At 34.9% G+C, this 14,478-nt stretch overlaps 1 protein-coding gene across 1 annotated transcript; it reads right to left on the bottom strand.

Moving 5' to 3' along the window:
* Positions 1 to 57: 57 nt before the first annotated feature.
* Positions 58 to 13,235, bottom strand: LOC145686710 (uncharacterized). Its single transcript, XM_081760287.1, has 4 exons — positions 12,794 to 13,235; positions 5,610 to 5,806; positions 2,542 to 2,632; positions 58 to 1,093 (listed from the first exon to the last, which is right to left on the bottom strand). The coding sequence occupies exons 1-4, from the start codon at positions 12,876 to 12,878 to the stop codon at positions 942 to 944; spliced, it is 525 nt and encodes a 174-aa protein (XP_081616413.1). The 5' UTR covers positions 12,879 to 13,235; the 3' UTR covers positions 58 to 941.
* Between the last annotated feature and the right edge of the window lie 1,243 nt (positions 13,236 to 14,478).

Raw genomic sequence — 14,478 nt, 5'->3', positions numbered from 1 at the left:
TTTCAAAAATTTACAAAAAGAAATTCTTGTTTTCTACGAAAAACAAAAACTAGCATGAGCATGTATGTGTAAAAGTACACATATGTCCCAAATTTCGTCGAAATGGGTGCAGTATTTTTTTTTCTATCTCTGGTGATTACCTGAAAAAGAATTTAATTTTCAACGCATCACAACTTTGACAATTTTTCACATGGAAATTTTATTTTGATGTCACTTGCAATCTTTTCTACCAGAAAACAAATGTTTTAAATTTCATTCATATCTGTTTCGTAGTTTTCGTAAACGAACAACGCCGAAATGCCATTTTTTGTATTCTAGAAGCGTAAGCACTAGTCGATCTACTTTTTTAAATCCTTGCTTGCAGTGCGACCGTCCTGCCTGATAACGTTGAGTTGATTTTTAGTTTAGCGTCCCTTTCAGCAGCGAGGCTATATGAGACGTGGACCTACTGATTAACGTGGAATCCGAACCACATGAGCTCCCGCTGGAAATCGAACCCGGGTCCCCCACGCCATGCCTGATAACGTACACGTAGAAGAGTTTAATAACAGTCCAAGAGCCGATTTGAATGAATGTGGTATCAAATGAGTACATTAAATAAGGTTATAAAGAATATGAGTTATGTTTACATTGAGTTCGTCCTACCAAACACATGCTCACTCTTGCGGTCATAAAAGATGCATGACTAACTAATTATTACGATCTGGAAAATTAAACTTTAAATCTAGTAACGGTTACACAAGCTATACCAACATACTTATATATACGTAAATCTTCTATGGAAATACGAAGAATAGGTAGTCTCTTTGAGGATAAACGGACACTTACAATCAGTTTTATTTGTCTATTTCATCTCTGAAGAACCATTCAAGTGAAAATATATCTTTGGATGTGAATTTTCATCAATTTCATGGGCTCTATAAGTGAAATACAAGGTAATTTTACACCAGGAACAATGTGTTCTGAAAACTTACGAATTCCTCTTTTGCTGCACTTTCTTTCACTTGGGGGTCTTCCATCAACGGGCTATTTTTGCAGATATCTACATCTGTGGATGTATCTCTTGATCCTGCCGAACCACATACTACATCAACTGGAATACACAATAAATAAATAAATAAAATAATGCTGTAAGAATTCTATATTAACCTATCCTTATTCTCTCTCTCAAATAAATTAATTGAAGTACCTTCATTACACGTAAAAGCAATCACCATAAGCAAACAGAAATGCATGCTGGCGTTAGGACTTCACACTTTGACATATTTTCTTTTACAAATCACAACCAGGAGTGGACCGTATATACCCGTGTAACGGCTGCGCTTAAGTAATACTTGCACCCACGCTTTAAAAGTGAATTGAAACAAAAGTGGCCTGCTCGGACTGCCATTCTGATTGTCATTATACAATCGAGGTTTTCCTTAGTCGTACCAGGATAATGGAAGCAAGAACTGAAATATTTCCAGGTCACTACACCTCTGTCCCAGTCAGAGGGCCATAAATAAAATTCAAGGGAACTCACATAATGTCTACATCCGAAAAACGATAATTTTCTCTACTGGAATATATAGTTAAAAGTTTAAAATCATAAAATATGAATACGCAACTTACCACTGTCCTAATTGCTAATATATATTATAATAGTGTAATATTTCAAGAGCTTTTCGACTGGCATGTTCACGCGAATCTTCTGTATATTAATAACATGTTATAAAATGCGAGAGATGTTCAACTCAAGGTAAGAAATAAGAAGTAAGGAAGAAATTAACAATATTTATATATATTCATTTGAAGACACAATTGAACTCACTTGTGAATGCTCATCGCATCACTGTGTCTTACACCATTTTTTTTTAACAATTTGAGGAAAAGTATCTCAGCAACCTGATGCTTTGATCATGAAATCTGTTTAAAGAAAGAAAAATAGTATATATTGTTTCTTTTCTTCCTTTTTTCTTAAAAAAAATCAGTTAAAAGTCACTTGCATTTTATAATAAGTTTCTCATATGCGGGAGGACGGTAGGAAAGTTCTCGAAATAAGGGCTATTTCAATTTATACGAGCGACTGGGACACTTACCCTTTAATTATCTTACCTATTTATTAACAACATTCCAAATACAGCCGAAAGGCATTTCACATTGAAACAAATAACAACAAAGGAAGGAAAGGAGCTTCGAAGTTGGCGAGGCGGGTCATATATTCAAGGTACCATCCAGACATATGCCTAATGAAACTAAGAAAAACCCTGGAAAACAATTGTTACGATGGCCTGCCTCAGGATTCGAACCAGGGACCTCTGCATACGCTAACCACTCACCCACGCTCGCTCGGTTAACTACTAACTGCAATAGCACACAAAATGCTTATCTTTAACTATTACCATTTTTCCATGCTCATTCTTCATTTTCATGCAATAACACAGATAAATATTAATCCGAAAATAAATGTTTAAACATGTTTTCTAGCGGTGTTAGTTGGATGTGTCTAATTAAAAATACTTTTCTACGTAAGTCATTGAGATAGAATTACAATCTACTCACAAGGTTCCTCGTAACAATACAATGTGCTTCCATTTGCATTGATTATCCTATCTCCACCACCAACACTAGGGAAAAAGGAAATAGTTGTCACCTGGAATAAAAGTTTATTATTAGCTTCATTAAATACAATGATTAAAAAATATAAATGCATATAATTACATAGCGCAACTGCGTACGCGCGTAATTTCCCTTAAAGTGTTAACAACTGTTGATTGCCGTTACTTTTATTTTTTATCTTATGACAACGCACAGATTCAACAACTTCAAGATGCCTTTTCTTGAACGTGTGCTGATCATAACCAGTTTCATGTCAATTTTATTAATGCATTTTAGTTGTTTGTGGCATTTCATGTTAAGTGAACCAATGGTCCCCACTCCACCATCTATAATTTGTTTAAACTTTTGCTCCAATGTTACCTGACACAAAAATGAAGATTAGTCTTTTGTGGTCCGGCTATCTCAAAATAACCCTTGTAACAGCAACAATAAGTACTTTTTTTTAAGTGCGTCATTGTTCACTGAAAGGTCTAACAAACTTCAAAACTTGCTACCTGAGAGAGAGAGTTAGTCATCAATTCCCATGGATGCGCAGAATTTGTACATAAAATTCACAAAAATTGCTTAAAACAAAGTGTGTGTGTGTGTGTGTCTGTGCAAGTGTAATGAGTGACAACGGTGTATGAAGTGAACTTAGTAGACTGATACTTGAAATAAATAAATATGGTAGATGTACTATAGACTAAAGAAAACCTCAAATCTGAAGCATAGATTGTTTTAGGGACATGCGATCTTATAAAAAGGAAAAGTACAAGATGTGAAAAATGAATTCTCTTCGTATCTCAAAATGGTTATGTTGCCAAACTTGCACCAAATTGGAACCATAACCAGTGGAAAGAATACGTTTTCATATAATTAGAAATACATTTTTACGTAGATAACTTTCTTGGTTTCTGGATGGTGGAAAAATAGCTATTAGGTCATTTCACACTGAATTCACTACCGACAGAATTTGCATACCATGTCGATGCAAGTAGTAATATTTGTAACAAACAAAGTCGTAGGAAAGAAGAGAAGAGATGGGGATAAAGAATGGATGGAGAGAATGATTAAAAGGGGATAGAGGAATACAATACATTTTAGTAACATCATGCCAAAACTTACATTGAAGCTCTCCTCGCCTGTTAGTGAATAGAGTGCGTGAATAATTTACGCAGTTCCGGGTTCAATTATCAGTGGAAGAGCAACGAACACATTACAGTGTTTCTGATTTCACTTTAAAATGTAGTTTCACGTCTAATATAGCGTCAGTGCTAAAATGGGACATTTAACTACAATTAACTAAATAACTTACACTAAGGCCAAATCTATGTCTTTCAACTTAGTAAAAAGGAACATTTGACTATTTTGATTGCTGTTACATTAAGTACCCAAAATCACGATCTGCAATATATCGAGCATGAAAATTGATATGATCACCGCACCTTGAAAAAAACTGGCTGTATTAACTTGTTCAATCTTTGCGTTATTGTAAAAATGAAAGTAAACTAACTAGAAATTTGATAGGTATTCCATATTTTACAATATTATCTAACCAAATAAAAATTACTCTCAGAAGGTATTTCATCGACGCTTCCGATATTCTTTCAGAAAACATAATATATTTCTCAGAGGATTGACCCTCTGAAACAATCTGGTATCTATCAAGTCGAATACAGTTAAGGACAGAGATATACCTTGGTAAAACAGAGATATATTTATTAAGACTAGAAGAACCTGTTAGAGAATCAAATCAAACCGTAATTTCGGGACTTTCGCTACATTTAGGGCTCTCAATATGATATTCGTACTCGTAAGTTCTTGTATCTCTTTCATTTACCAAACTTACAATTAAGTTTACATTTACATTTTTCTGCTATCTTTAAATACATGTAAAACTGCTGCACTGTGCGCTATAATTTAAGTATTAAATTGCAAACATTATTATATGGATAATTATTATATTTTTAAACATTGTCTCTTTTACGGATTTTTTTTCCTGGAATCATCTGAAATGGATCACAATTTAACGTTTCGTTCAGAATATTAATTTACTGCCGTTGAAGAAAGTATGTGCATTCGATTTCTTGGTTTAAGTTTAGCGTCTCGTTCAGTAGCGAGGCTATATGAGACGTGAACCTACAGCTTAATGTCGGATCGGAACATGAGCTTCCGCCGGGAATCAAACCCGGGTCTATCGCGCCAAAGGCGCGTCACTATCCACACAAGCACTGAAGACCTCGTATGTGCACTCGAGTTTGAAAAAACTAGGAGGGTAACAAAGAAAAGATTTAAATCATTAGTTTCCTTGTTTTGTTCTGAGTTAGTAATAGTATGACTGGGTTTGGAAAAAGCTTGCTAATATTTTTTACGAGTGAATTAAACGTACAAAATTGTTTTCATTTTTTTTTCTTTCTTTTGCGAAGCATCAACTTTTACACTTACACATTGACACGGACTAATCCTTACAGAATGCAAGTACAATAAGTAACTGAACGCAAAAGACAAATTTTAAAACATTAAAGTGTAATAATTAAAATTACATCTTCTCTGACAATTTCGGTATATTCCTGACACCATCTTCAGAGAGGGAATAGAATGGGAAAATACTGGTAGCCTTTTCTCATTCTATTCCTCTATTTGAGGATGGTGTCAGAAGTACATTGAAACTGTTACCAAGATATTTTAATTTGGGTTAATTTGAGTTTAACGTCCCGTTCAGCAGCGAGGCTATATGAGAAGTGGACCTACTGATTAACGAGGAATCCGAACCTCATGAGCTCCCGCCGGGAATCGAACTCCGGTCTCCCACGCCAAAGGCGCGTATATTTTAATTTGGGCACTATAAGGTGTTTATATTTACAAGTAAAACACTTTGCTGAAAAAATAGTGAGTATTATACCCAACACTTTCTCTACCGATTAAAATCGTAATACGGTTGACAATACACTTATGAATAAGGTATTACATGTACAATGATAACAAAGTAGGATTATATTTGAGAAAAATAATAAGATATCAGTTATTTCTACCTCGCTATCACTAAAGGTACTGCCTTCTGAGCTGTGTGACAGGAAAGACACAGGGGATGAAGTAGGAGATTTCATCTTCTGTTCCTTGTACAATTTATATTTTGATATAAATTTCATTCGTGGTCCAACTTTAGGAATTAATTCCTTTATTGCATCCACAGTTAAATTTTCGAATGCCTCATCATCGATTTCTTCCTCTGAAATAATAACAAATGTTTATTCAATGAAATACACAGATTGCACAAAGCTCCTATTTAACGAACAATATAAAGATTATGTTGGAATCTATGGTACACGATGCTGGGTGAACATAAATTTTGAGCTCCTTTCGGGAATCGAATCCGTCACTCCTCACACCACAAGCGCTAGGCAAAACAAACTGGATGTGAAGAAGCTCTAAGGAAATAAAGAAATATGAATAAAACTTCCCTGAAATAAGAAAAAATTGAATCGTGCAACTCTTCATTCTTTCAATTTAATTTTATAAAACATGATAAAATTAGGCAGATTATACAAATATGTTCAACTTTTAGTCACGTCTTAGCTATTTTCTTCAATGTCATTCAAACCGGTTAGCATCTTAAAATATAGGTCCTGAGCGACATCTTTCCCATATTCCTATCTTTCAGTTGTGGGTCAGCTTGTTTAAGCCAAATGGCTCTTAAAATAAAAACTCTTCGGAAATACAGCTTAGTGATTGCATGTACAAAAAGTATTTATCCTACTTGGAAGTTGGGATACAAATAACTGAAGGTCTGTCCTGAAGAGGCAAAGTAGAACTAAGGAGGTACTGTTCTGTGCCTTTTCTCTTGATATTATTTCTTCATTTGTTTGGTCTTTCGGAAAATGTTACTTTTGATGACTTCAATATGTGAATGGAATGAAGGATCTGTCAATGCTAATGAGGAAAGCATAATTACTATTGCAAAAATATCTTTAATTGAGTAACCAGGAATGAAGTATAAAATCTAGCTTCATGTACCGCGGTTATGCCCTGTATGTTGATGGAGAAGAATCAACAAAGAAACAGCTGCTAAATTAAGAAACCAAAGGCAGGTCTTTTGTAATGGAACACCAAATCTTGGGAGTTACAGGTATTGTGATCTCAGAAATAAGCTGAGAAGAGGTAGAATATGCTTTAAAGAAAATGAAGACAGGGAAAGCAACTATAAGCTAAAACATGGGTGCTTAGGACCAGAAGTTGTCCTACCGCATACTATGGGATCTAATGAAAACAGTTTACAGACAAGAGAAAAATGCCAAGTCAGTGGAGAGAGTATAGTCAGTGGATATAGTAGTACTGTATCTATATACAAAGAGAAGGAAGATGTACAAAATTGTGAAAATTACCGAGGAATCAAGCTGATGCCACATACAATAAACACTTGGACTATGAAGATTTAGAAAGGAAATTAAATAGAAAAACAACAGTTGAATCCATGCCACAGATGAATACAACTGATACAATAAGTGGCGTCATTAGCTCTTAAATATTAGGAGGGGAGAAACACATGATATATCTCACATGTGCAAGTTATTTTCTAATTACATACTATGATTTGGTTTAATTTTATCGAAATAAATTAATGATATACCGTAACTCATGCAGTGCAAATAATAATAATAAAAAAAAAATAAATAAATAAAATACTGGCCAGCTGGTAACTTTATACACGACACAGAAAATTATGGGGGGGGGCATGTCCCCGTCACGCTAACGACGCCCGTAGATGCAATCTTATTAATGCAAAAAATGGAAAAGCGTCAGGGAAAGCAATAAGGATGCAGTATTTACTGAATGGGCAAAGACGTAAGACAGAGTACCAAGTCAGGAAGTTTGGAGGTATATGAAAGGAAAATGGAACTCCAGTAAAGTACAGGAAGATTGTTCAAGATCCGTATACAAGAGCTAGTGTCCCAGTAAGAAGCAGTGTAGAAATAATACATCTTACTGCATTTAGAGTTGGACTGCACTATGGTTCGGAAGTGAAATCTCTATCTGGTAGCCCAAAACGCAACAGCCCAATACGAGCATAACTTAACCGTAACTACCCTACGCCAGAGGTCACAAAACTATCTGGATATGTAAGTCCCTCAATAATGAATAGGCACGAAACGAATATAATTAAAACGTAACTAACTCAAGGAAGCAGTCACAAAACTAGCTGTGTATTTTTGATTATTATCTATCAGAGTTGGTTGGTGTAAACCAAGATGGTTTAAATTTTTAAAAAATCCAATTGGTTTAAGCCAAAAATATAAAATAAATGGTTCACAGCCAGAGTGAACACAAGTTATTAGTATCTTTATTCACTTCTAAGCAATTTAAATTAGGACGCTGTACTTCGGATGCAGTGAACTACTTGAATTAAAGTAATCTTCTGTAATCTGTATAATCTTTTGAAATTGTCCATTTACTTCAATTATGAAATGAAATATTTTGTTTAACGTGCCACGTTTATACACCGAAGCTAAGAGAGACGGTGATGATGAGTAATGACTGAAATGGTGGAATGGAGAAAGTAGGAGGAAATGGGGAACCCCAAAAAAGCCTACGCACACGGTGTTGTCCGACAGACGGCCCACTGGCGCGAGCTGGGATCGAACGAGGGACCCCACGCACCAGAGGTGAACGCTCTACCATTGAGCCACTGTGGCCCTTATTTCAATTATAAGTCTGTAAAGTGATTTCACTTATGCAGTTGTGTATGTTTTTGTCCTGAAGTGACGCAAAATATGCACAAGAATGCAAATCGGTTAAACATATTTCTATCACGTGTCCTAAGGTTTAGTCTATAAACTCATCGCCTTCCTAATCAAGGGATCCCAAGTTCAAGTCCAGGTGAAGAACAATTTCTCTTGGATGTAAACCGAGTAGTGATTCAGGTCCAACCTTAAACTGTATTTCCCGTCCTTCATAACCTTACTGTTGAATAAGGTTATATGGACCAGACATTTTCATTAATATGTAATCTCAACAAATAAAGTTTAAAGTGGAATAACGATGACCCTAATATTTTTTTTTTAAAAAAATGAATAAAGTAATTTGAGGGTACTGGTGCTATTGAGCTCGATTTCAACCTCAAGAAAAAACAGTAACCCGGCCAAACTCGAAGGCAAATGTCAACTAGCTCTGTTTTCCTCGCAATCGATGACTTCCAATTCCAACATGTGCAGCAGCTGTACGTGTTACTGAAGACTAGCCTTCGGCTAGCTGGAGGTCTCGCACCTAGATCACCGTTTACTCCGACTACGGTCTCGCACCTTATAAACCCACAAGTATGCCAAATTTCATCCGCAGATGTTCAGGAAAAGTCTAAGCATTTTGAGATGTAGAAGATATGATATTAAATAATTGTGAGTTTTCAGTTTTCTAAAATAAATAATATATAAATAAATAAAAATAAAAAAAATTAAAAAATCTCTCTATAATTAGATATTATTTTTGGTCAAGATTGCATATCGCTATCAAAAGCTTGCAAGCATACCGAATTTCAAGCTTTTGTTCCAATTTCAATTACCTAAAACATGAGATTTTATGTCCAAAACAAACATGCATTTAAATAGCACCGGAAATCTTTCTTTTTATTTTAGAATTACCCTAAAAACTAAAAATTTTTACTTTTGATATTTTTTTGTGAGTTACTTCCAGAAAGCTACAAACATGCCAAACTGCATCACTCTAACCTTCGGGCTATATCATTTAACTTAATAATTTTTAATAATTTTTTGCTGTAGAAGGTATCTCCATATAAATAACAAGGGAAGATTTTTCACTTTCCCAAACAACCTCACTGAACTAGGAAATGTATAGTTTTGGTGATTTACTTAGTTAATTTTATGAAAACCCTACATGAATACCGAATGTAAAGTTTTTACTCAAATACAATTTCCTAAGACTTTCTTTTTTATTAAGTACACCGAAATAAGATAGGATTTTTACTCCTTCTTCCTTTTCACCTACTAAAAAGAAAGAAAAAAATCCTGTATATTTTTCTCCGAAGGCTATGTATGCCAAGTTTCAACTTTCCACGTCAACCGCCAGTCCCAATTTTTTTGTCAGTTAATTCATGTAATTTTATGAATTATAGCTAAATTGCATTAGTTAATTGGTTATAAAAAAATGGCACGATGAAAAGTTTGAAACTTCCGGCTTTTATCCTAACTTAACGTACGCTCTAATGCAACGTGTGAACCAGATAAATTCTAAGGGGAAGTTCTAGAACACAGGTTCCCCATATAGGTTAGCAAGGTTGGTTCCTTTCTGTACCAAAATTTAAATTTTATTTCACAGAATATTGCTAGCGAGCGTCAGCAAGTGAAAGCGGGTTAGAAGACCGCAGGATATGTTGTTTTCTGTTTTTATTACAGCTAAATGGGAAGTGGGACATGTGTTCTAGAACCTTGTAATTTCTATGACGTTTATATTTTCTTCTCGCTTATTACAAAGCTAAGGCATTACTGCCGCATCGCCGGACCAGTATTAAAATCGAAAAAAAGTACTAAAATGCACTGTATACGGTTATATTTCGTTGGATTACATTAACTTACATTAGATTACCTCACATTGGGATAAGGGCATAAAAAACTACAGTGCAAAAAACAAAAAAACAACTTGTGCTAGGTGACCACTAAGTGCACGAATGCTATCTAACCGAGCCAAGGCAGGGCGGAGCTAGCGGACCAGCGCGGTAGTGTGCCCGAAGGGAGCAGGCCCGTCAGCGACGATGTGTACATGCGTAAGCGAAGGTACTGAAAACATCTGGTTTCCGCAATCATATACATTTCAATAGCACTTGCCATGGTATCATACTAATAATGCTTTACTTGCAGAAACAGAAGTCACTTACCTTCAAAATCGTGAACAACAGTTTCTTGGGGTCATCTTTCCTTAAACAAGTACTCAGCTAAATAGCCCTCTAAATGGTTTTCCTTCTTCCCTGACGCTGTAAAATAATACGCTCCCTTTCCTTTCTGTATTTTCAATTCATTTCCACATTTTCCACACACCGTCAACCTTTTCAGTATACTGGCCTTTCACAAAATTTCAACAACTGTCGCTCGTTATTTTTGAACAGTTCTATGTACGTAACAGACGACATGTGACAGCCTTGACATACACGAGCTATTTTCATACTCCTCTTCGCGCCACTACATCATAACAACTATATCTCTCCGCGAAATGGTCCATCCGCCTCCACATACAGTGTCGCTTACATCAAAAATAACCAATTTCTTCATTTTTACTATTCCCCTTATAGGACTTTCACTCATTCTTGCTCATAAACAAACAAACAAAAAAAAAAAAAAATCTCCAACTGACCCGGTAAATTTTCTAAAACTGTTCCGGTGATACAGCCGTTAACCCCAAAGCAAAATAAGCTTCATTTCGTGGGAACAATCACATACAAAATCATTATGAATACTTGACTAATTTCAGTAAACTGTGAGATCAACTAAGTTCATATATTAGTTTCATTAGCTCATGGTCCCTTGTACGAAGGTACTGAATGGTTAAACTTAGGTCAAGCTTCAGTACTGCTGAATGGGCTGACTGGTAAATAATTTGTGAACTACTGGTACATCATTTGAGGAATTAGTTGACTTCTGACCGAGTCTGATCGGGTTAGATCACTTCTTGAGGTCAAAACCGAGCACTCAATCCAATCAGCGCCCCACCTTTACTTAGTTTTAAATAGGGACTTTGTTTACTCCACTTTAATTTAGCCTAAATATATTTTTTTTAAAAAATGAACTGGTTCAAACAAAATATCGGATTTAAAAAGAAAATGGTTTCTGCAACACCTGTTATTTATGTGCTTTGAAGTTTGAAATCACCATCATGAATTAAATTAAAAGTGCAAAGGTTGTGTCAGTGTAACACAAAGAGAGAGGCCTTCTGTAATAATCTGCAAGCGACAGAAGCACACTTAAAAAGCATTAAATCGTAACCTATCGTGTTTTCTTGTTGCTACACATACCTAAACTAGCCTATCTAACCATACTTTCGCTCGCTGTCGCTTGTTCAGCATTAATTAGTAAAAATTAAGGGTGAATTATTATTAAAATTCTTGATCCCACCTATACTGTTTGTAGAAAGTAATAAGGGCACAAAGTATAACAATTAAGGGGTTAAATTCCAAAGTTGGACGTCCGTTTTCAGCAAAATTTTGAAACTTGCACGGAAGATACGTATAATTTGATCGTTTGTATGCTTGATAATATATAAGGATAATACAACAAAACTCTCTCTATTTGTTATATATAATAGGTTATAAACATGGGACTACTAAGCGAGCGAAGAGAACTACCTCGCGCAAGGTAACTGAATAGTTGCATTGTGGGAAAGTAACGAGCATTCATAGTATCAATATTGCGGGTAATATACCGAATCGCTATACGTGATGTGAACTGACTGTTGAATTTCGTGAAGCTCCCGTCGAAAGGTACTTCTATTATAGATCCTAACGTAACCTAACCTAACCTACACTTTCTCCCAACTCGCGAAATTGAAAAATTATACATTTTAATAGCTTTTACGCAATTTTGGTAGAAAAGTATCGGACGTCCAACTTCGGAATAAATGCCCAATTAAGTAAAACTCAACGCAGAAATATTAACATAGGATCACTATGATCCTCAAGCATCGAATCGTTCTGCAAAAGCTTAAGCCTCTTCCAAATAGTACGAACTCTCACATTAATAATAACCTTTCTCTCAACTTTTCACACAAACATCTTACAAGAAGTCTTAAATCATTATTATACCTTATATAATTTCATCTGTACATTTTCGGGATTAAGTTTAGAGTTGCCCCTCCAGTTTCCAACCTACAAAAATGCAGTTAAAACATTAAAAATTGTTAGGTTAGGTTAGTTGTTACCTGGTAAGACTTTAGTTAGACTAGAACAGTGACTGAAACAGGTTCCAATATCGTAATTCCGAGTAAAAACGGACTAGAAACTCTAATCTTACCCTCAATTGCGTGAACACATCGTGTCTCTATTTTGAAGTATTTTGATTTGGTGATAATAAAAATAATATTTTGGAAGCGTCATAAATGCTTAATAATACACTATTTCGTACAAGGGACTTTTGATGCTTGTGCGCAATACAATTCAAATAAACATTTAGAAATACATATCTTCAATTTACATATTGAAACTTACTGACTATCCACTTACCTTGAAATTTCATTATTAGGGTTTCTAAACCCCAGTTTTTAAGAATAGTTTGATAATTTAAACTTTCCACTATACAATCCATCATTATGTCTGCTACATGACAACTCGTAAAAGGCGGGATTTCGCATTGTTGCCATAACAAGAGTTTTATATTGTAATAGCCATTCTAACCATAATGCTATCGCTATTTTAGCAATACTAAATAATCTGGTTATATAAACAATATGCATGATATTATTAACCATACTAATATTAGCAATATTTTTTTCTTACCACAGCCATACTAAAAAAATTGGTGTTGTATAAATAACAAATCAGTATTTATACATCAACTATACTATAGTCAATATTAATTTACCAATTAGCAATACTCATCAACAATGCTTTTATTGCCAATTCAGCTATACCATTTTTTAGAGTGTGGAGACGTAGCCACTTGACAGAATGCAACCAAACTTGGTAGGAATATATTTGGAAACGCAGAAGCGCTTGGTATAGAGAACAAAATTAGTTCCAATTTTCACCACCAGAGACAATTGTGGCGCTGTACAATACTAAGTAAGGCCACGTCTCCATTGCTTCCGAATATGATTGCGAATGCGAATGCGAATCAAATTGGAATGTCTCTTTCAAAGCTTCAATGTGAAATATTTTTTCTTGAAAATCCGTAGCTTAACATCTTGAGAGCCTAAATGACAATAATATCTATTAATTTCCTTTGTGTGCAAAATCAGGTGAATGTCGCTTCCGTTATTATTATGCTTCCGTGGTAACAGCTACTATTTTCACTTTAAAATAAATTAACTAAATAAAATTAGAGATTACAGAATCAACCTATTTTCTAAGAAAATTTTCTTCATGAATAAAGAAACGTGTTTTTGCTATTTCCAACATATTTGTCAATAATTACATGTATTTGTAAAATCATTATTTGAGGAACAAAAACGAAATATATATTGAATAAAATGTTGTGATTCGTGTATTAATTAAATATTCATATTTTAAAGACAAAACAAAAGAAAATACACATATCTCCCACTTAAAGTTCCTTGCTTACATCTGCCCATAATTTGTTCCCGACGTGTCGTTTGTGTAATCTGGATGAGCTTGGTTCCACAATAGAACTTTATCATAAACACAATTTATTAAAACATCAACATCTATTTCCATTTTTAATTTCACTTTTATCTCTGCACCACGCAACGTCGTCTACTTTCACGCAAAAGAACTTTCTTCTCTCACGTAGTGCTCAATTCCTCTGTACACGAGTCTCCATTCGCACGAATTCGGACGAACAATCCCAGCATGTTGGGATCGTTCGCATTCGCACCTTTTCGTCGGTTTTCGCAATTCACAGGTCGGAACTACAATCGGCGAGAACTATCTTGGCAGTGACGTCAACGCTCTCAGTTGCAAGGCAAGTAGTATTTACAAATAGTGCTTAGATGGCACACTGAACGCTTCGCACATCACGTCGTAACTACAGTTTAAAATAATGCTGGTAGCGAACTAGAGAGAATTTAGATAACAATGTATTTGAATAATACTAGCATAATATGTGCATTGTTACGACAAAGAAAAAATAAGATTAGACCCTATATTTATGTCGTCAAACGACAATATCTTTCCTTTCAAAAACCAGTTTTCTATTTCCAATAGAATTTTCTTTTAAACCTAAATCCCAA

Source organism: Thermobia domestica, chromosome 5 (genome assembly GCF_964235325.1).
Source record: "Thermobia domestica chromosome 5, izTheDome1.hap1.1, whole genome shotgun sequence".
Classification (NCBI taxonomy): domain Eukaryota; kingdom Metazoa; phylum Arthropoda; class Insecta; order Zygentoma; family Lepismatidae; genus Thermobia; species Thermobia domestica.
The sequence above is the reverse complement of the archived record's forward strand: the minus strand, read 5'-3'. Positions and strand labels throughout refer to the sequence as shown.